The 22,919-nt window shown below is 33.0% G+C and overlaps 2 protein-coding genes across 2 annotated transcripts; one reads left to right on the top strand and one right to left on the bottom strand.

Annotated features, from left to right (window-relative positions):
- Positions 1 to 4,284: 4,284 nt before the first annotated feature.
- Positions 4,285 to 7,677, top strand: ifnphi4 (interferon phi 4). The gene is made up of 4 exons (XM_049465050.1): positions 4,285 to 4,416; positions 5,944 to 6,165; positions 7,380 to 7,457; positions 7,582 to 7,677. Exons 1-4 carry the CDS (start codon positions 4,285 to 4,287, stop codon positions 7,675 to 7,677), a joined length of 528 nt encoding a protein of 175 aa, XP_049321007.1.
- Positions 7,678 to 9,807: 2,130 nt separating this feature from the next.
- cd79b (CD79b molecule, immunoglobulin-associated beta) lies at positions 9,808 to 18,713 on the bottom strand. The gene is made up of 5 exons (XM_022669420.2): positions 18,421 to 18,713; positions 16,191 to 16,472; positions 14,488 to 14,606; positions 13,540 to 13,593; positions 9,808 to 11,637 (listed from the first exon to the last, which is right to left on the bottom strand). The coding sequence occupies exons 1-5, from the start codon at positions 18,470 to 18,472 to the stop codon at positions 11,497 to 11,499; spliced, it is 648 nt and encodes a 215-aa protein (XP_022525141.1). The 5' UTR covers positions 18,473 to 18,713; the 3' UTR covers positions 9,808 to 11,496.
- Between the last annotated feature and the right edge of the window lie 4,206 nt (positions 18,714 to 22,919).

Here is a 22,919-nt window from a genome sequence, read left to right as displayed (position 1 = left end):
CGCTCGACTGTGGTGGCAGTGACAGGCAGGGTTACCAGATCCATTAAAAATACTAAAAATATGTCAAAATTATTGGCATTCATTACTCTGTAGATAGAAGTATAGATACTGGGGTTTAAAACACAACAAACAAATTAGCCCAAACTGTGCTTGTTTGAAAATAGATGTAAAAACTAGACATACATAATAAAACTAAAGGTTTGGAGGACACGAACTGTTTGATTTGTATTCAAGATTTGTATTGATTTCAAAATGAATTCAGGAAAGATCTAATTTTATGATTTTATTCAATAATATTTTGACAGTTGCAAATTTACTTGACTATTTTTCTATACTTTCTATTACAATTCTATTACATTTTCAGTAACGTTCCTTATCAAGCATGAAAGCTTTTTATGTATTGCTTGAATAGAAATTCAGGAAATTCAGATTTAGGGCAGACAATTGACAAAAATCTTGGCCTCTTAACGGGTTAAAAAGATTCTAATAAATAAGCAAAGCAATTAAAACAAAAGTATAAGAAATTTTGTATAGATACAAGTCAATCAGATTTAAATATTCTACTGCCTGACATCTGTGTTAGAAAGTGCATTAGTGTAAAAGTTTTTAATCATTCCATAAAAGATCTTTTCTCTGTCCCACAATTCTCAAATATTTCCAATAATAAGTCAATTATTTACAAGACACTCCATATTTTGAAGGCTTTTTTGGTGGCCACTGACTATTTTAAAAGTAGCCATTTTTTTTACCTGCCCTTATATTTACAAATAAAATCACTTTGGCGGGAGAATTACAAACCTGGCAACCCTGGTCACAGTCTGATGTTCTTTCCACAATAAAAGTTGAGCACTGAGCACGGTTTAGAAATATTAGAAAGGCTTATAAATTAAGTTTAAAAGCTTTTAAAATGATGTCTAGATATACAATACTAAATATTCAGTGTTGAATATTTATAAACTATCATATTATATATAAATTATATAAACCCATTATTTTTAGACACACTCGAGCGCGCCCTCTGGTAACCTACACACCTTAGTGAAGTCCACAAAAAAACTTTGGCATTGAAATAAAAAAATTACGTTTGTGTATATAAAGTTTACATTTGTGTAAATTAGAGATAGGAGATGGCCCTAATATAATATAATAACGTTTCATGGTAATTTTATGATGTGATAAGCAATATGACAAAGCATTGACATGAAAAAAAAATATTTCAATAATATGCTACCTCAACAAAACTAAATGTTAAAGTTTTATTTAGCAGAAATATTATATGAGTAGAAACAGATATATATATATATATATATATATATATATATATATATATATATATATATATATATATATATATATATATAAACGTATATACGTCTATTTTATATACGTCTATTTTATAAACAGTAACTTACCAAGACTCAGATTAAAAACAAATAAAAATACAAATAATGTAACAAAATAAAAAAACACAAATAAAGTAATGTAACAACAAAAAACTACCACAAACCTAAAGTGCTGCATATTTAGTGCACAAATATGAACTGAAAACAAATAATTAAAAGCAAATACACTAAATATTACAAGAATACCGTAATGCCAAGATATTGATTATGTTTTTATTTTGACCGAAAGTCCTATATACACTTCTAGTGTATACAGTATTTAATCAATAAAATCATAATATTTACAATATACTCCACACTGAATCAGTATATAGAAAAAAACATATTATATCATCAACATTTAAAAAAAAATTATGATTTTCCTTAAAAAGAAAAATTTTGTCTTGCCAGAAATCCTCTATATATAGGAATTCTCTGATTTCTGTTGTTTTCTACCTGCTGGTCCGGCAGTCAGAGAGGGGCTTGTGGGAGTTGTAGTTTTACAGGACGCCCGCTCTGGCCTGACTGCGTAGAAAAGTCCGGCTTTAGGAACTACATCTTAAAAAAATAAAAGTTTTTTTTACACAATTGGTTATATCTAATGTCCCGAATTATTATCATTTTATTTTAATTATATATTTTACTGTTGTGTTCTTTTCTTATGTATACTAATACATATGATTGTAGGTTTATTATTAGTTTTTTCTTTTGCATTGTGATTTAGCAATGCATTGTGGGTGACGTAGGTATTTAGGTCCATTATGCACACTCATATCTAACTGTATAAACATTTATTTTTACTACAAAACTACACTTACACAAAAAAACGACCATAATCTAAAATAGTTTTTGTTTTAGTGTTTTGGTCGATTTATTTTGGTGTTCTCTCAAAAATAGAAAAACAAAAACACAACAGCACAGTCTTCATACTTTCAATTTCTCTTTCTCAGGAATTACATACTTGGGCATTTGGGCGGGAATTTCCTCAATGTTTCGTCATCAACATGACGACAGAAAACCAGCTAATGTACAGTCCTATACCAAAGTTCAGCCACACTTAAACAATACGTTTCATCATTCATAAGAAATATGTGTTTTTATGAGTGTAAAATTACCTCATTCTACGAGCCAGTAAACAAGAATACTGTTTATCCACTGGTCCAATAAATTCAACCACTTATAGACTGTTTACCAAGTGATTTACTATATATTATTACTAATATTACAAACACCTGAGATACAGACAATACTGATAAATAATATAATATTGAATAATATAAAATGTTTCTAAATCTGAATATTATTTTCTTAAATAATTTACAAAGGGCAACAGCAGTAGGAAATTATGGGAAAATAATTAAAATAGATGATATAAAAAAATGGAATTTTGTTTAATACAAGGTTTTTTACAAGGGTACCCTTGTGAAAAGAAATTATACTTAAGAGTTTTAAAAGTATGTTGAAATTAGGTAAAGAATACTAAAAGGGCATTTTCAATTTAATATACTCAGTGAAAATACACATAAAATATACTTCCTCTCTGTATTTCCATAAAACTTATTTTGTGCTTTAAATTAAACATTGTGTTGATAGAAAATATAGTTAGATATAGTAGATATAGTGGCATTAAATACTGATTAAAGTGCACTTTAGTGCATTTTATGTTCCAGTAGCATTAAGGTGAACACAATATGTCCATCAATATGCATTTACAAAATTTACAATATACTTCAAGTGTATTAACAGTTCACAGAAGTTATATGAGAAAAAAAAATAATGCCTTTATGTTGTATTTAAATATAGCTTAATTACAACTGAAGTATACTTAAATATACGTAAGTTGTTCCAAAATATTGCATTTAGTATGTATTAAAGTATTCATAAATTTTAATTCTAGAATAATTCACATGTCTATGTTAAGTATACTTTAAAAAAAAATACTTAAATTCACTTTTCTTGTTCTAATTTACCACCATTCAGGTCATCCAGAAACACCTGCTATCCCCTTGCTTAAGAGGAATTTAAGTAACACATATTTGTTTTAATAATGACCAATCAACAAAACACTGCATTTTTGAGAAACATACCCAGTCAGAATTGTTCACAATAGTGTTGAATAGAAAAAGATGTCCAAAGTATCTAAAAGCTATAACACCAAATGTTATGAATAAACTGCCCGCTGCCTGAGACACTATTTTCCAGAGTTCTGAGAACAGTTTTATTTTAAAATCATAAAATTTGATTATGGTCAAGGGATTACCGGTACATGACGTTGTTGTCTGGCAAAAAATAGACAGAAAAAAAATCTTTATTAGCAACTAAATTAGCAACATTCCGTATAAAATAAAATAAAACCATGTTCAATGGTGGGTTCGGATATTAAACTAAATGTTGTAGATTTGTGTTGTAATCATTTAATCATGACCTTGTTCCATTCACCACTTCTGTAAAGAATTAAAGTAGATTAGTTTCTCTAGAACAGAGCATTTCACACTAAACCCCCCCCCCCCCCCCACTCTGAATTAATAGATTAACACTAACACATTTATTACAAGAAGAAATCAACACTTTTTCACCACATGGATCAACAGGTTATTTAAAAAAATCTATGATAATGATCACCTACACATGAATTCCCAGGTACACAGGTATTGCGCAATAGTAGCAGCTCCCTTCAACACATATACATTGTGGCTTATGGTTTATGGCCGCAGATCTGGAAAGTGAAATTCGACCTTGTTCTTTTCAGTTGTTGCATATAAATACTGTATATTAACAGTGGAGAATATGGAACCTCTAAAGAGTAGAACACTCTGGGCTCTTATTGAGATCTGTAGTACACTGTACACGACTTTTACTGCTGAGAACTGCTGCCCTGATTTCATTTGGAGAAGACATTATGATGTTTCTGCGTTTGGTGCAAGTTTGCCTTATTCTGGCTCTGTGCAGCTCGAGCTCTGGCTTCAGCTGCCGATGGATCAGCCATAAATTCGGAGACCTCCATGACCAATACCTGAGGCTGCTGAGAGAAATGGTGAGTTTTTTATATGCAAAAAATATATACTTAATTGTACTTGAAACCTATTGAGAAATGTCTAAGTATGCTGTAAATATACTAACAGATTTATGTATTTACTTAAAATATGTTAAAAGTACATTAATATTATGCTTTAATCAAATGTTTAAAACTTTTTAAAAAGTTCAATATATTGTATTTAAAAAAATTGACTACTATAAAATACACTTTTAGTTTAATGTAATACAATATACTTCTATAATCCTTATTTCCAAATATACTTTTATACATTTTTAGCAAAGTGTGTTAAAAACAACTGTTTCAGTAGTTCACTTAAAATACAATGTATCATGTAACATTTTAGAAAGTAAATTAAATTACTACTACTAATATTATAAAATTAAAGTAAATTTGTAACACGCTAAAAATTGTGGGACAGTATATTCAAATATATTTTTTATACCCAATGAAGTATACTAGAAGTGTGCTTCTTACAAAAGACAGGAACAAGAAGCATATTTGTACTCTAATATAAATATATTTAACATTAATTCTTATTCAATCAAGTACTTTCTTAATATACCTGGTGTATAATAAATAGTGATACAGTTAATGAGTAATACTCATTAAATGTATTATAATTTTACTGTAAGTATATTTATATTTAAATATGGGGTTACATACATGATGTCATATGTAATAAGCTAAGTACACTTAGTACAATTTAAGTAAGACTTTTGTACTATTTTTATACTGTAATTAAAGTATAATACAAAAAAGTACAAAAAAGGTGTTCAATTTTAGCACTCTTTAAATATGCTGATTAATAATGTGGCTACAAGAAAACTTTAGTGCACTATAGCATAATAATGCTTAGTATACTTTAATCTACTTTTTTCACTAGGGACATAAGAGCCAATTTAATTAATTATTATTATTAATTGATTATTATTTGCTTATTTGATTTGTCTTCGGTCCTACAGCACGCTGAAATCAGTGTGGACAGCACAGAGGAATACATCTTTGATTCCCATTGGCTTAAATGGTTCCTCCACCAAAGACATTCTGAGGTAAATAAATGAATTATATATTTCTTGGCCACTTTATTAGAAACAGCTTTGACTATGTGCTTCCACTGACTGGTCATTTTATTAGAAACACCTTCCATCATGGCCACTTTATTAGAAACACCTTTGACCACGTGTTTCCACTTACTGGCCACTTTATATGAAACACCTTCGACCATGTGCTTCCACTCATTGGCCACTTTATTAGAAATACCTTTGACCATAAGCTTCCACTCAGTGTGGCCACTTTATTAGAAACACCTTCGACCATGTGCTTCCACTGACTGGCCACTTTATTAAAAACACCTTTGACCATGTGCTTCCACTCATTGGCCACTTTATTAGAAACACCTTCGACCATGTGCTTCCACTCTCTCGCCACTTTATTAAAAACACCTTTAATTATGGCCACTTTATTAGAAACACCTTTGACCTTGTGCTTGCCTTCACTTCTCTCTCTCTCTCTCTCTTCTCTCTCTCTCTCTCTCTCTCTCTCTCTCTCTCTCTCTCTCACTCTCTCTCTCTCTCTCTCTCTCTCTCTCTCTCTCTGCAGCCGCAGAGGCAGGTGTGGTTGGTGGTTGAGGTTCTGGAGCAGATCTCTGAGCTGCTGAACGAAGATGATTCCATCTACTGGAACGAGAAGCAGATGGGAAATTTGTTAAGCACGCTGGAGCGTCAGACTGAGGGACTGCGCTCATGTGTGAGTGTGATTTCTGAATATTTATTAAGATTACTAAAAACAGTCCATTCCTGACTTACAGAAATAAATTAGCACTCAGACTTGTCTTTAGTATTTAGTATTTGTATCTAAATCCGCCCTGAACTTGAGAGTATTTATACTTAAACTACTACTCAATAATGTTTGTATTTAGAATTTTATTTGTATTTTAAACATTCCCTGGATGAAATGTTGGGGTCTTTGGAGTATTATTAATCAAAGTACAACTTAACAATGTTTGTACTCAACTTGTTTGGACTAGATAGTTGCGTATACTAGTGCTAAAAAAATTAATATCATTGAAAAGTAATTTTATTTCAGTAATTTAGTATAAAATGTAAAACTCATAAATTATATAGACGTATTACACACAGAGTAATTATGGCTTACAACCCAGAATAATATTAGAATATTATTTTAGACCAATTGGTACTTTTGGCATTGTGGGCAGTGTGCCAAGTCCTGCTGGAAAATGAAATCTGCATCTTTGTAAAAGTTGTCAGCAGAGGAAAGCATGAAGTTCTGTAGGATTTTTGGACTTGATAAAACACAGTGGATCAACACCAGCAAACCATCACTGATTGGTAAAACTTCACACTAGACCTCGAGCAGTTTGGACTGTGTGTCTCTCCACTCTTCCTCCAGACTCTGATCCCTTGATTTACTTCAAATGAAATGTAAAATTTACTGATGATCAGTGATGGTTTGTTTGGAGAGACATGTCATCTGCTGGTGCTGATCCACTGTGTTTTATTATCAAGTCCAAAATCTTACAGCACTTCATGCTTCCCTCTGCTACTGACAACTTTTATATAGATGTGAATTTCATTTTCCAGCAGGACACTGCCCACACTGCCAAATATACCAGTTGGTCTTATATTTTAAAACTTATAGATTTGCCTGTAACTAAATGATTTGTTGAGTATTCTATAATATATTTACTCAGACTTGATTAAGGTGGTCTTTACTACAGCCTTACATTACATAATGCTTTAAGGAAAAGCTAAAGGATTAGTACACAGCTATTTAAATTCAAACTAAATATTTTGTTGTTTAATAAAACCTATCCATGACAATAAAACAAAAACTTTTGTCCATAAATGTTTATCAGGTGGTGTCTACAGAAGAACTGATGATAGTTTTTTTTTATTAACCGGCTGATTTTGTATTGATAGTTTTCTCTCTCATTATTCCAGGTGACTCTCAGTATGAGGAAGAATAAAAGATTGGCCTCATACTTCAACCAACTGAGAAATCTTACCCAAAACCCCACGGTAAAGTGTTTCCCTCATGCTTTCATTCACTCACACACAGTTAAACACGAAATACTCCATTTAATTTTATTCTTCATCTGTGCTTCAAGTTTTTAAATAGCTGTATTTATTCTTTTATCATCAGGTCAGCACATGGGAGCAGATCAGAAAAGAGCTGCTGAAGGTTCTGAGCCTCCTGGAGTTTCTCCCTGCTCTCAGTGCAACAGAATTCACTAATTAGTCTAATTAAATCAGTATTGGATAAAAGGTCTTATATTTATTATATTCTTAAATTATTATATATTTTTTAATGCTTCATTTTAATGTAACATTTTATGTATTCTCATTTCATTTTAAAGTAATTCAAACTTATGACTTATATGAAGACTTACAGCTAACCTGAATTATTTATTTTTATTTATTATTCTTGAGTTTTTAAAACATTTTAACTAAACTATTTATTCATAGAACCAGTATTTTTTTGTTTATTTATTTTTCTAATATGTGGTTGATCTATGTATCAATTGAAATTAAGATATTGTTCTATTTTGTATAAGATGTGATTGTGATAAATATAAGTGCACTGTTACAAATACTTAGCTAATGTCTCAATAAAAATATATTTATCATATATTTTGCTCATGAACTTATTTTTTTTTTGCTCTTGAACATTATGTTTTATTTCTTTTTAAAGTTTTGTAAAATGTGTAATATAATCCTGAATTAAACTCACTGGCCAATTTATTAGAAACACCTACATTGTGCTTCCACCCTCTGGACACTTTATTAGAAACACCTACCTTGTGCTTACACTCACTGGCCACTTTAATAAAAAGACCAACCATATGCTGCCACTTACTGGCCACTTTATTAGAAACACCTTCAATCATGTGCTTCCACTCACTGGTCACTTTATTAGAAACACATTTAACCATGTGCTTCCACTTACTGGCCACTTTATTAGAAACACCTTCAACCATGTGCTGCCACTTACTGGCCACTTTATTAGAAACACGGAACACCTTCAACCATGTGCTGCCACTCACTGGCCACTTTATTGGAGACACCAGCCTTCTGCTTCCACTCATCTGCCACTTTAATAGAAACACCAACCTTGTGATTCAACTCACTGGACACTTTATTAGAAGCACCTTCAAACATGTGATGCCACTCACTGGCCACTTTATTAGAAACACCCACTATTGAAGGGATATCTCATGTGGCCAGTCAGTGTAAACTAAAAGACAATGTTAAATGTAACCAGATGATGGCGCTGTGTTACAGATTGTTTTTTTTTTAACTGTGTCTGAGAGCATCAGTTGGTGAATGTAGATTGATGGTGTTACTCTGTGCACACTGTTTTATGTATTTTTTTTTTTTTAGATAAATATTCTTTTCCTGATTTAAATAACTTTTAACCAATACATTTCATGAAAGTTATCTTGTTACAGGAGCTGAACTGAACAAAATCATTAATATTTTCATTAATAACTAACTTAAAGTGGCAGTCTGTATTCTTTTGTTTCTAAACTGAAAGCAGAAGCATTTCCGAGTGGAGAAAATATAAAATATTGTGTTTAATAGTACCAGTGTGCTGGAAAGACCATTACACCAGGAGTAAAGGCATAAAGGTATCCAAAAGCAGCATGTAAGACTGGTGGAGGAGAGAACATAAAAACTGTGAATAAAACCAGGGTTATTCCACCAAATATTGATTTCTGAAATCTCTTTCAAACTTTATGAATATAAACTTGTTTTCTTTGCATGTCTGTTCTTTGCAGGTTTGCAAGTTCTGCATATTCTTTTGTCAGTCATTTCAGCCTATACTCATTTTCTGTAAATAAATGCTCTTAATGACAATATTTTTATTTGTAATTTGGGAGGAATGTTGTCAGTAGTTTATAGAATAAAACAACAATGTTCAATTTACTCAAATATATACCTATAAATAGCAAAATCAGAGAAACTGATTCAGTTAATATTATATTATATTATTATATTCATATAATGTACGTAAAGTCTGTAGAAAGTGTAACACTGAACATAAAAATGCCATTATGTCATTATGGTGAATGGAGAAGAAGTGTTCTATATTGAGTTCATCAGAGATTGATTGGTTCTTATAAATGTTTATTCAATTAATAGTTTGTCCATTTTTGATAAGAGATAACATCGAATTGATAACATTGAATAATATTGAATGTACAGCTTTATTTTGCAAGATAATTAAAGTTTTTTTTGAGAGTATGAGGCATGTTTTCGGGAACCTGTAATTCAGAAAAGAGTTGAGCGAGTTTTGTGGTGGAAAAACACCTGACTGTTGCTGGTGTTTATGGAGAAGGAGATGAAGTGAAAGAGCAGAAAGAGCACCTGATGACCACATGCCTTTATTCTGGTGGAACAAACACTTCCTTTCCATGTAGTTCTCTTTACTGAAACACTGAGCACCTTACAGATCATCAGCTTCAGCTCAGGCTGAACACGAACAGCAGAAAAGAAAACACCACAGCATGAAGCAAATACACCTCAACACAAAGATAACCTCAGATATACAGCACACCAATAATACAATACAGTAATGTGACAGTAATGATGAGAGTGAGGTGCACAGGATGTGTGTGTGTGTGTGTGTGTGTGTGTGTGTGTGTGTGTGTGTGTGTGTGTGTGTGTGTGTGTGTGTGTGTGTGATTGTGTGTACAGTATAAAAACCTTTCTGTAATAAATCAGGATGTGTACAGGAGGTTCACACAGAATTCTAATCCATCACTCTAAATAATGATATAAAAAATGATGATAAAAGATGATAAAAAAAAAATATATATTTTTTTTAAATGACGATTACCCCCTTACTGTGCAGGGGAATACATTTAAAATCTTAAAACTGATTCATTTACAGTATCTCCCATAAATTATTCAATATCTAATAAACTTAATGTCCAATAGCTGCTTTTAATATTTCCGTAGTTTAAATGATTAATTTGTATTATTTGGTAGCTGCTGGATACATTACTCAGTAAAGACTATCTAGTTTTTCAGTAGATTCTTAGAACTATTAATTCTTCAAAACTTAGTATTAAATACTCACTCTGTTACTCTTATGCATTCACTATTAATAATATTATGACTTAAGCTTTATGTTAGTTAATATTCAGCATTTCCCATAAATGTTTGAGCATCTAACAAGCTAACAGGAACAGTTTATTATCTACTACCCAATTATTCAGTAGTTTTTATTCAATAAGGCTTAAGCTGCAGACTTAATATTCAGTATCTCCCATAAATGTTTGAGCATCTAGTTTCTCAGGGGGATGTCTGTATAAAATATTTCACACTTCTACGTCTACTGCAATTGAAAAAAACAGAGGACCACTGATTTTTTTAGGCTTTCTCAGTCACATGACATGGTGTTCAGTAGCTCCTCCATTTCCACTCGCTGTTGTGTTTTTACATGGATCTCCGTGGAAATGCACACCCAACGGCAGTGGACAAATATCTAGTTCATTAAATGCAAGGAGACAAAATTCAGAGACTAAAATTATGAGACTAAAATTACCAGAAGAGCACGGAGTTCAGTGAAAAACAGTAGATAATTCAGCCTGTAATTTTCTCAGAGGACGCCTGAGAAAAACACGTACAGTACATGATTGTTCCAGATGGGAATAAAATCACAGAGGATCCTCCATAAAAGAGAAACTAATCCCATCCTGATAGGGTTTAACAAGCTACTTATAGACCAGTAATTCAGTATCTACTACAAATTATCCAGTACCTGCTAAGATGTGGATGGACCTTTAGCATTAAAGGGCTCAAAAAGGTTCTTTTGCAGTCTCCTGTGGATTTTAAGTTGAACTTTAAGGTGGACTGCTTCACACCTTCCACACTGATGCATTAAAATAATGTGATCCAAATGTACTTTTACCAATTTTACACAATAACCTAGCACAGGACTAGTACTTTCAGCCAGTTAAATTACTTTTACAAAGAAAACGCGTTGTTTTTTAGGTAGAAATGATGTATGTTTTATCACTTTTTTGACTGTTTTTTGTCCAAGACTACAGTACTACTCTTCTGGAAACTCTATTTCAGGGGCATCGCCTTCAACAGCTTCAACTTCCCATGCTGCCTCTGGACCTTGAGACACATCCGCAAAAGCACGAATATCTTCATACAGATCTCCACCACAGTGTTCAATCTCCAGACCCTGAGAGAAAAAAGAGAGAGAGAGAGAGAGTCTAATCACAACTCTTTCAAAATAATTAACTATTAACAGTGTTATTGATGTCTTATTCATTAATATATTTGTTTTTTTTATTTATCTATATGATTTATTTTAATATGTAAGGTATGTTAATATATATATATATATATATATATATATATATATATATATATATATATATATATATATATATATATATATATATTGTTAATTTTTTTTATCTTTTGTACATTAACTACTTGTTTCATTGCTTTGGCAAAAGTTGTTATTTGCAATTCATGGCAATAAAGATATTTTAAATAAAAAAAATAAAAATTGAGAGAAAGAGAAAGAGAGAGAGAGAGAGAGAGAGAGAGAGAGAGAGAGAAAGAGAGAGAGAAAGAATAGGGAGACACAGAGAGACAGAGAGAAAAAGAGACAGAAAGAGAGATGAAGAGAGAGACAAGGTGATAGAGTGAGAAAGAGAAAGAGACAAATAGAGACAGAGAGACAGAGGAAAAGAGACAGAGAGAGGAAGAGACAGCAAGAGAGAGACAGAGAGTATAAAAAACCACACAATATAAATTATTATAACTAATTTCTAATGTTACTGATTAATTGCTTATTATTACACATTTATAAAGTGTCCACAATCTTTTTTTTCCTTTTATTATAAATTATCATAAATAATAATTATAACTGTTAATCCTGTAAATATATCAATTGTATGTATGTAATCTTTCTTTTTTATTTTTTCTTTTTATTATGTTTTCTGTATGCTTTGGCAATAGTGTTGCTTGTTACATTTATGCCAATAAAGCACTGTTGAACTGAACTGAACTGAACTGAGTAAGATAGAGACAGAGGGAAAGAAAGAAAGAGACAGAGAGAGAGAGACAGAGAGAGAGAGAGAGAGAGAGAGAAAGAAAGAGAGTGTGAGAGACAGATAGATAGAGAGAGGGTGGGGCTTTGTATGAGTATGTTTAATTATCATGATGTCTCACAGTAAGACAGCAGTAAAAACTCCTCTAAAGCCTAAACTGAAGGAAACCTCAGAGTTTTTGAATGAACTTCAGTGGAGTGAAAGTAAAAGAGAGCACAGAGACATAATAACATAACAACACCATGCTTTCTGCAATTTTCTATTTCTAAACACTTCCTCTTCCTGTGCAGCACAGTACGACGGCTGCAGCCGACTGCTCTGAAAAGTCGGCCAACCGAAACACACACACACATACACACTTAATGCATTACCCCCATTTAAACTGCCCAAATTAACTACTTAATGAGACATAGAGCCCTATCGTACACTCTGTGCTATTAAGGCATGTCGTTGCTGCAGTCTATTTTCATGCCTTGCACACGCACTGTTAATATAGCATCTGAGTTTAGGAATATATTTACGCCAATGTGCGTGGTGGTCTGGAGGTGAGATGTGTTCAGATGAATTTCTGGCATGTTTCTGTCTTTGAGAAATACAGAAGCGCCACTGACTGATTAAAACCCTGACAACAGTCAACAGTCATCCACCCTTAGCCATGCAGGAGTGCCATATGCATTGTGCAAAAGCACCGTGGTGTTAAGATACGAACTCACCAAAGTCGGAGCTCACCTGCCCCTTAAAGGGAATAAAGGCAGGTGACACACAGATTAGTTTATTTTACGTTACGCCCAAATCACACCCATGATTAATTAAGAGAATTAGTACATGCCTTTTGCACATTTTCAGCCCCACGATACCAAAGACATACCGACACGCCCTAAATCCAGTTGCTCAATACGCAATTGGCCGGTGCGTCAAATATCACTAAAATAGGGCCCCTAGAATTAATTAAGAGAGTTAGTTCATGCTGATTGTGCATTCTGAGGCATCCTTTTCTCGTCATTACGATATAAATCACTGACCTCGTACGTGTGATCACGTTCTGGCTCTTCATACACAGCCTCCTCCTTCTTCCCCTGAAAAAAAGCAGATCAATTACATAACCATGATAATTTCAGTGTGAAATCACATCTGAAAGAAATCAATCATCTGAAAGATAAAAATCAATGTTATCAATAATATAAAACAAAGTTGGTTGCAGATAAAAATATCAAAACATTCTAAAACATAGTTTGAGACTACATTTCTCACTCATTTCTCATCATATGTTCACTTTGAGATACAGTAGAGTCTCTAAATCTGAGACACATTCTTCCACTTTGAGACGTCTCTGTCACTTTGAGATACGTTATCCCACTTCAAGACACCTTTGTGACACCTTTTCTGAATGTAAACCTTTCTAAACCATTCCTAAACCTAAACCATTCTCACACATTCAGATACCCTCTCTTTTAAAAATTCTGAAATTACTTTGTGACTTTCACTTTTTTTTTAGGGGGGGACGGGGTTAAGATTACATGCACTCTCAGTTTAGGGCATCTCTCATCTTTTTCTTATGTTGTGACTTCTTTCACTTTGAGATAAAGTGTTTATCTCATTTTGAGATATCTTCTCTCCCACTGACATACAGTACCTAATCTCACTTTGAGATCATGTTCATTCTCTCACTTTGAGATACTGTACATTCTCTCACTCTGAGATATTGTCCATTGTCTCAATCTTCTAATTTTAAAGAACCATTTCATTTTTAATAATGCTTTCTCTGACATTAAGAAATCTTCTTTGTATTAAATATCTTTTTTTTTTTTTTACTTTATTAGAACTTTTCAAACTGTAAGATAACTTTGTTTTGCAGAACTTCCAACACTTCGAGATACTTTGTTTCATCCCATCCATGTAAACAGAACAGATAAGATTTGTTGGTGTAAAGAGCATCTATGAGTGTCAGTGAGGATGAGTGTGGTCCTCACCAGTCTGTAATGCCACAGCAGGGGAAGAACTATACACAGCACCAGAAGAAAAGCCTGCAGGAAAATGATGAAATCTTTCATTTTGCTTCTCCGTGCAGCTTCTTTAGATTTGCTGAGTCCTGATGGAGACAAAAGGAAAACGTTTTTCTCACATATCTTTTTACAAATTTCTATTATGTTTGGTTTGCATAAACATTAGATTTTAAATCAAAATATAAGCATGATATAAGATTGTCATATAAGAATTTTAAATGTTAACGATATTTAAAATCGTTGTACACAAACATTTTGAAATGCAATAAATATTCAATAAATAAATAAATATTCAAATTTAAATCAAAAACCTATTTAAAATTATTGTCTTGGCAAAAATAAATTTGCAAATATAAAAATTGCAGCAAAATAACCATAAATAACATGTTTTTATGATTATTTAATGAGAAAAAAACGAGAGAAAAAAACATTGACGAAATAAAAAACGACAAAAGAATCGGATCCTCTGTATATGTAAACATCACACACTTTCACCAAAACTCATATTTTCTCATGATCATTAAGTCGTGACCCACTTTTATAAAATACAAACCAAACAAATTCATTAAAAAAATAGCAGCTTAAAAAAAAAAAACACTTAAACATACATATGCATGCAAAGTAAATTTAAGAGCAATTCGTTTTAAGCCAATGATGAGGAACATGAGAACTACATGTATAAAAGTTATTAAAATAAAAGTAACTATCAAAACTGCACAAAATAAATAAGGCCACAAAATTAGATACAGTATTTCACTTCTCTGTTTATCTCTGCATTCAGAGTACATTAGTAAGAAACTCTCTCTGTCTCTTTTTCTTTTATATATATATATATATATATATATATATATATATATATATATATATATATATATATATATATATATATATATATATATATTTACAAACTGTCGCCGACCTGCTCAGAATGTGTCCTCAACACACTTTTGGGTTCTGAACCAGCAGTTGAGAATCTGATCATTAAACCGTACTGATCATACAGCAGCCATTTTTTAGCATGGTCGTTTCAACCTGCTCATAAACCTCATATCAGGCCTCAGTATACTGCTGTGGAAAAAATAAGAGAGCACTTAAAAATGATGAGTTTCTTTGATTTTACCAAATTGAAAACCTCTGGAATACAATCAAGAGGAAGATGGATGATCACAAACCATCAAACCACCAAACTGAACTGCTTGAATTTTTGCACCAGGAGTAAAGCAGCATAAAGTTATCCAAAAGCAGTGTGTAAGACTGGTGGAGGAGAACATGATGTCAAGATGCATGAAAACCATGATTAAAAACCAGGGTTATTCCACCAAATATTGATTTCTGAACTCTTAAAACTTTATGAATATGAACTTGTTTTCTTTGCATTATTTGAGGTCTGAAAGCTCTGCATCTTTTTTTGTTATTTCAGCCATTTCTCATTTTCTGCACATAAATGCTCTAAATGACCATATTTCTATTTGGAATTTGGGAGAAATGTTGTCTGCAGTTTATAGAATAAAACAACAATGTTCATTTTACTCAAACATAAACCTATAAATAGCTACATCTGAGAAACTGATTCAGAAACTGAAGTGCTCTCTTCATTTTTTCCAGAGCTGAAAGTTGTGAACCTCATAAGCCCTCCCGGATGGTCTTCTTCTACAACTAAACACACTTACTCAACACTTGCAGCTCAGTTCCATGTCCCATATTGCCGTTCACTTCGCAGTAGTAAACCCCGTTGTCCTCCAGCTTCACATTGGTGATGTTTATTTTCACAGAGTTCTCAGGTGTGACGTGTCTCTCACGCTTTGGGTCGCTGTGTGTTTTGGCTTTATACCACTTTACCTTCAGAGACTCTGAGCTCGCTCCTGATATCATACAGTAGATGGACACAGTCCGCCCCATTCTGACACAGTAAAACCTGGGATTTTGCTGAATCTGAATAGCTGCCATCGATGCTGCAGAAGAAAGAGAAACGGGAAGACTAAAATTATAGCTTAATCTTTTAACTCAAATAACCAAAGAACATACAAGTTCTTATTATTATATAGTGGTCTTAGAAATTAATGCAATTAATGCTACCCCCAGAATTATGTTTACTACACTAAAAAAAAAAAAGATTCGTAAAATTTGCTTAAAAAACGTTTTGCAACTTTCTGCATTTACTTTTTTTAAGTAAATTTAATTTAATGTAAATTTAAGTAACTTCAACTCAGTTTCAATACTTAAATATTACATAGAGTAAATAAGTGAACTGAACTTCAGTCAGTAAAGTTCAGTTTTAGTCTTTTAGTAAACTTTACTTCATTTCTGCATACAATATTACCTTATTACAATTACTTAATTTATGCAGTATTATTATATATAGTTTTAGTTAAAACACACATTCAAATATTTACATAATCTCAAAGATTTATTTTTTTTAAACAGATCAAGTCTCACTGTCTCAACACATGGACGACATGTAATACATTATTTTTAGTTTACTAGTAAAAAATAATGTATTACATGCCATCCATGTGTTGAGACAGTGTAATATGTGTGTTTTAACTAAAAAATATTTAAATTTCAGGAATTATAATATATTATGTATCATAAATTATTTGAGTAATATTGTATAAATGAAGAAATTGTAATTAGGTAATATTGTATGCAGAAATTAAGTAAAGTTTATTAAAAAAAGGATTGATTCAGCAAAAATAAATTGAGGAAAGTTTACTAAAAGAAAGAATTGACTGAAGTTCAGTTCACTTATTTACTCTATGTAACATTTAAGTCTTGAAACCGAGTTGAAGTTACTTAAATTTATCTGAAATTAAAAATACTTTAAAAAAAAGCAAATGCAGAAAGTTGTAGTAAATTTTAGTAAAAGTAAATTTTATGCCTCATTTTCTTTTGTGTAAGAGACACAACAGTAATAACTATCGTCAAGACAACTATCCTCATCAACTGGAAGTCAAAAAACAGCATCACTAAAAACTAATGAAAAAATCTATTAATAGATCATATATCCATGGAAAGTATAACTGCTTCTGCCAAAAAATAAAATCACTGAATACAATTCAATCTGGACATCCATCATTTCCTTCCTCCAACAGTAAATCACCCCACAAAATCAACCCAACCCAACACTACTGTCTACCTAACAAATAATCTCTATATTAACCCTCTATTTGTGAACACACACTGGCACACACAGACACACACACACACACTTTGCTTTTTTTCTTGTTTTTTTTTTCTATTTTTCTTTTACCCATTCCCATTATCTCCCTCTTTATTATTTTTTCTTCCTATTTATTTTTTTATTTCTACCTTTTCTTTTGTGAGTCTCATGTTTGCATATGTCCCTATCCTTCCTCAACAAATAAACAATAAAAATACAGTCCAAAATAGTCCTCCGAAGAGGAGGGGTGGTGGTGGTGGTGGGCCAAAAAAAAAAGAAAAAAAAAAAGAAATTAATGCAGAAGCGTGCAAGATTACACATTTAAATTCAATATTTTCATTTTTAGATGATTAAAAAACGCATTCAGTCAAGTGTGTCCAAACTTTTGACTAGTTCTGTATATATTAACGGGGTGTGAAACGGTATGAAGATCTGCATGTTTTGCAGCTCCGGTGACTTCCTCTTTTGCGCACAGATGGAGAGGAAGCATAGCATTAAAAACAAGGCTGGAGTGCATCCAGTGTATGCAAAACACATCTGTCCTTTAACAGTTTAATATAAATTAAAAGTTCATTTAGATTTTAAAAGAAAATTATCTGTAATTATTTAAACACAGAACATCAGGTGGATCTACTACAGGTCTCAGAGAGAACTCTTAAGGACAGTCCAGCTGTAACTGTGTCTCTGCAGGTCTTTGGTCTATTTTTAATAAGAACTTTAATAAGAAGTTTGAGTCTTACCTGAGAGCTTCATCAGCAGCATCAGAACACAGCCTGCTATGGAGTAACGCATGCTGTCAGACGTTTATCCAGGAGAACTGGACGTTCAGACGTTTCAGAGCAGGTATCAGATGTTACCTACAGAGCCGGAGAGAAGCTTGTGGTCCTCACTCGATCGTAAGAGCCGGGTGGAGATCACTCAGCAGTGATAGTAAGTCTGCAGCGCCTGAGCTCCATGCAAATTCACCCATTCATGCATGAGCTCTGAGTCAAAATCTGAAAAAAATAAAAAAAAGTCACCAAAAACAGTAACTGAGATGTGAGGTCTGACATATTACACAATCTACGCCCAAGCTGTCTAAAAGCACTGCAGTATTAAAAAAACACTTTAAAACTAGAATTCCTAATAAATATAACAATAAAGATTGTCTTTTACTTATATAACAGAACAAACATACCACCACAAATTAGAAAATGATGGGAGTATATGGGAGTGCATGTATTTTGAGTAATATTTCATTGTATCTTTGTGTATAATGATATTTTATTAATTCATCCATTCTTTTGTTATTATACAGTAGTTTAGTAGTACTAAACTATCTCAAAACATTTGAATATCAATATTGAAAAGTTACTTTATTTCAGTAATGCATTTCAAAAATGAGAAACTTATATATAACTGTATATAGATGTATTCCACACAGAGGGATCTATTTGAAGCGTTTATTTCGTTGATGATTATGGCTTACAGCCAATGAAAACCCAAAAATCAGTGTTTTAGAAAATTACAATATTATATTTTAAGCACCAATTGGTACTTTTAGCAGTGTGGGCAGTGTGCCAAGTCCTGCTGGAAAATGAAATCCACATCTCAATAAAAGTTGTCAGCAGAGGCAAGCATGAAGTGCTGTAAGATATCACTAATTATCAGTAAATTTTACATTTCATTTAAAGGAAATCAAGGGAGCAGAGTCTGGAGGAAGAGTGGAGAGACACACAGTCCAAACTGCTCGAAGTCTAGTGTGAAGTTTCCACAATATTATTGATTAAATTACAAAGAATCATTGAAAAGCAGAAATGGGCAGAAGATCTGCAGTTTTCCAACAAAACACAAATTTAGGGAGGAATTTTTTTTAGACTGTATTTAGGAATTTTAAGCCCAAAAGCACAAGCCTAAGATGAGCACCGATCATTTCTAAACCCCTCAGATGGCACTGCGTCAAGGACTGCCACACTGTAAAAATTAAAATTAAGTTAAGTTAAGAATCTCAAAATTTCAAGGCAACTTTCGGCACTATTTTTTTTAGTTTTGAGGCCAGCTCAAACTTTTAAATTTTGAAAAATAAAAATAAAAAATACACCAGTTGTGATAATGTCATAACATTTCTTGCCAGGAATATAAGTTATAGTATGCCGGACAGACAGCATATATATTTTCGTTCTCTTTGCCAAATCCTGCTGGAAAATGAAATCTTCCAGCATCTCCATAAAAGTTGTCATCAGAGGGAAGCATGAACTGCACTGACTTTAGACTTGATAATAAAACACAGTGGATCAACACCAGCAGATGACATGTCTCTCCAAACCATCACTGATTGGTGGAAACTTCACACCAGATCTCTAGCAGTTTGGACTGTGTGTCTCTCCACTCTTCCTCCAGACTCTGCTCCCTTGATTTTCTTCAAATGAAATGTAAAATTTACTGATGATCAGTGATGGTTTGGAGAGACGTGTAATCTGCTGGTGTTGATCCACTGTGTTTTATTATCAAGTCTAAAGTCAATGTAAATGGTAGAGATTGATATTTAAAAGTGAGTGGTGGCAGGATCTGAACACTGCTCTGTATTATTAGGTCTGTTTCCTGGTGATTTATTTAGCTAATCAGCGGAAAAGACGAGTTTGTGTTTCCACTGTGTGCGTGGGCTGATGCTGGGACTGCCCCATACCACTGCTGAGAAGGACAGGTGGGCAGGTAGGTGGAGAAGATGAGCTGTGATTGGCCTGTTTAAATTGATTTACAGCACCACTAATATTCACAACTAAAGTTCACAAATATTAAACCTCAGATTTTTCTTATTCTTATCTTACTTTGTCTGTTCCCAATCCAATTTTCCAATAAGCGTAATATTTTAACAAAAAATAACATGAAATAACTAAACTCACTTTCTTTTTTGGAATTCAAATGTTTGTTTTTCTTGCTTTTTATATGGGTTTAGAGAGGTGATGAAACAGAAAAAAAAGAAAAAAGCTGTTTTTCAGTTCATAAACAGTACAGTATTTACCAATACACACTAAACTGACTTTCTATATTATTTAATTAGATGTGTTAATGCTGACTGATGGAACAAAAACGAAGTAGGGTAAGTTGTATGTGTTGTAACTACTTATTATACTTTATAAAGCATTTACAACCTAATTATTAACCATTAATAAACTCCCTCATAAGCCCTATCCAGGTGGGATTAGTTTGGTTAATTTCTCAGGGGGTCCTGGTGTAGTTTTTTCTTTTATTCAGAGTCCTCTGTAATTTTATTCCCGTCCCAAATGACCATGTCTGTGTTTTTCTCAGATGTTCTCTGAGAAAATTACAGGCTGAATTATCTACTGTTTTCCGTGGTCCTCTGGTAATTTTAGTCCCGTCTGGATGCACATCTCTGAGTTTCGTCTCCTTGTGTTTAATAAAATAGCTATTTGTCCACTGCTGCGCACCGTAATTACGCTTTGGGCGCGCGTTTCCACGGAGATCCACCTAAAAAACACAACAGTGAGTGGAAATGGAGGAGCTACTGAACGTGATGTCATGTGACCAAAGCCAAAAAACTCACTGATCATCCTGTTTTAACAATTGCAGTCCGGATGCAGGAGTTTTATCACTGATTAGAAATGTGAAATATTTAATACAGACATCCCCCTGAGAAACGAATCCCGCCCAGACAAGCCTTTATAAAGGAGCCTTATTTTAAAGCAGTACCGTGTTATTTTATAAAAAGCAAGAAAAAGCCAGTTGACATTACTGTCATTATTTTTTACAATTATACTGTATTAAATGTGATTTATTGTGACACTACAGAACTGAGGACAGTTGTTCAGCTTGGTTGTGGTTCTGTGTTCACACTGTTGAGTAATGAAAAGGGAAAATCCAGCTTCTGCAGTACAGATATGCTCCTCCTCTGTGTATGTGGAGGCCACCATCCTCTCATAGAGATAGAGCTGAACTTTGACCTTTTCCACTGGCTGAAGGTAGGGGACTTGGTGCTCTGAAGACATCTCCAGATGACTGTAAGCCTGACACACACACACACGAATAAACACATACACACACACACACACACACACACAGAGCACAAACACGTCACACTACCACTATCTGATCTTCTCAGATGCCTCGGGAAGCAGTCCATGACTTTCACCTCTGTGTGAAAGCTGTGCTGCCTGTAATCTACCTCCACACCCATAAACCCGTTAGATACAGACTTATGAGGTCACCAGACGAGCCACGGCAACCCCCTGAGTCTGACACACACCAATATACACAACAAGCTGCATTTATAAACACATTTTACTGTGAAATCTGCTTTAATAATCATCATCAACGTGCTGATATCACGTTACCCTGAGAACTGTGCCTTAAACTGTGTGTGAACGGCCACTTCAACATTAATGTATGGTGTCATGTAATGTATGTTTATCGTACATTTAAATTAAAGCACAGATAAGACAGATAAAATGTGCAAATAAAAAAAATAATAAAAAAACCTGCAGCTACAGAATTCGTGTTATTAACACTTGCTAATCCTCCTCGCTGCTGCTGCTTCTGCTGCAAGTAAAAATAGAAATTGCGAAAAGGGGAGGAGAAACAGCCAGATGGGGGCGTCACCCTTACAGAAAAAGTACCTGATGAGCATTTCTGAGAATAAGTATCCTCTTCAATAGAAGAGCCATTTGATAAGATGTTCAACACACTGTAAACTTGTACTGTAAAAAAAAACAAAAATCAGAAAAAATATCACATACAGCTCTGGAAAAATAAATAAGATACCACTTAAAAATGATGAGTTTCTTTGATTTTACCGAATTAAAAACCTCTAGAATATAATCAAGAGGAAAACAGATGATCACAAGACATTAAAGTTCACCGAGCTGAACTGCTTGAATGAATTTTTGCACCAGGAGTAAAGGCATAAAGTTATCCAAAAGCAGTGTGGAAGACTGGTGGAGGAGAGCATGATGCCAAGATGCATGAAAACTGTGATTAAAAAAAATAGATTTTTGAACTCTAAATTATTTGAGGTCTAAAAACTCTGCATCTTTTTTTTTGTTATTTTCTGCAAATAAATGCTCTAAATGACAATATGTTTATTTGGAATTTGTGAGAAATGTTGTCTGTAGTTTATAGAATAAAACAACAGTGTTCATTTTACTCAAACAAAAACCTATAAATAGCAAAATCAAAGAAACTGATTCAGAAATTGATTTTTTTTTCCAAGTCAGTATAAGCACTGAGACAAATCAGCCACTTT

This window comes from Astyanax mexicanus, chromosome 15, assembly GCF_023375975.1.
Source record: "Astyanax mexicanus isolate ESR-SI-001 chromosome 15, AstMex3_surface, whole genome shotgun sequence".
Lineage (NCBI taxonomy): Eukaryota > Metazoa > Chordata > Actinopteri > Characiformes > Acestrorhamphidae > Astyanax > Astyanax mexicanus.
Note: the sequence above shows the minus strand (reverse complement) of the source record. Positions and strands in the feature narration are given on the sequence as shown.

Bases quoted from the DNA above. Each gene is read 5' to 3' on its own strand.
- cd79b (XM_022669420.2), bottom strand. From the start codon at position 18,472: ATGCGTTACTCCATAGCAGGCTGTGTTCTGATGCTGCTGATGAAGCTC. The intron at 16,473-18,420 runs GTAAGACTCAAA...TTTCTTCTGCAG, and splicing joins GCTGCTGATGAAGCTCTCAG to CATCGATGGCAGCTATTCAG. The intron at 14,607-16,190 runs GTAAGTGTGTTT...TGTCTCCATCAG, and splicing joins AACTGAGCTGCAAGTGTTGA to GACTCAGCAAATCTAAAGAA.
- ifnphi4 (XM_049465050.1), top strand. From the start codon at position 4,285: ATGTTTCTGCGTTTGGTGCAAGTTTGCCTTATTCTGGCTCTGTGCAGC. The intron at 6,166-7,379 runs GTGAGTGTGATT...TCATTATTCCAG, and splicing joins CTGAGGGACTGCGCTCATGT to GTGACTCTCAGTATGAGGAA. The intron at 7,458-7,581 runs GTAAAGTGTTTC...TTTTATCATCAG, and splicing joins ATCTTACCCAAAACCCCACG to GTCAGCACATGGGAGCAGAT.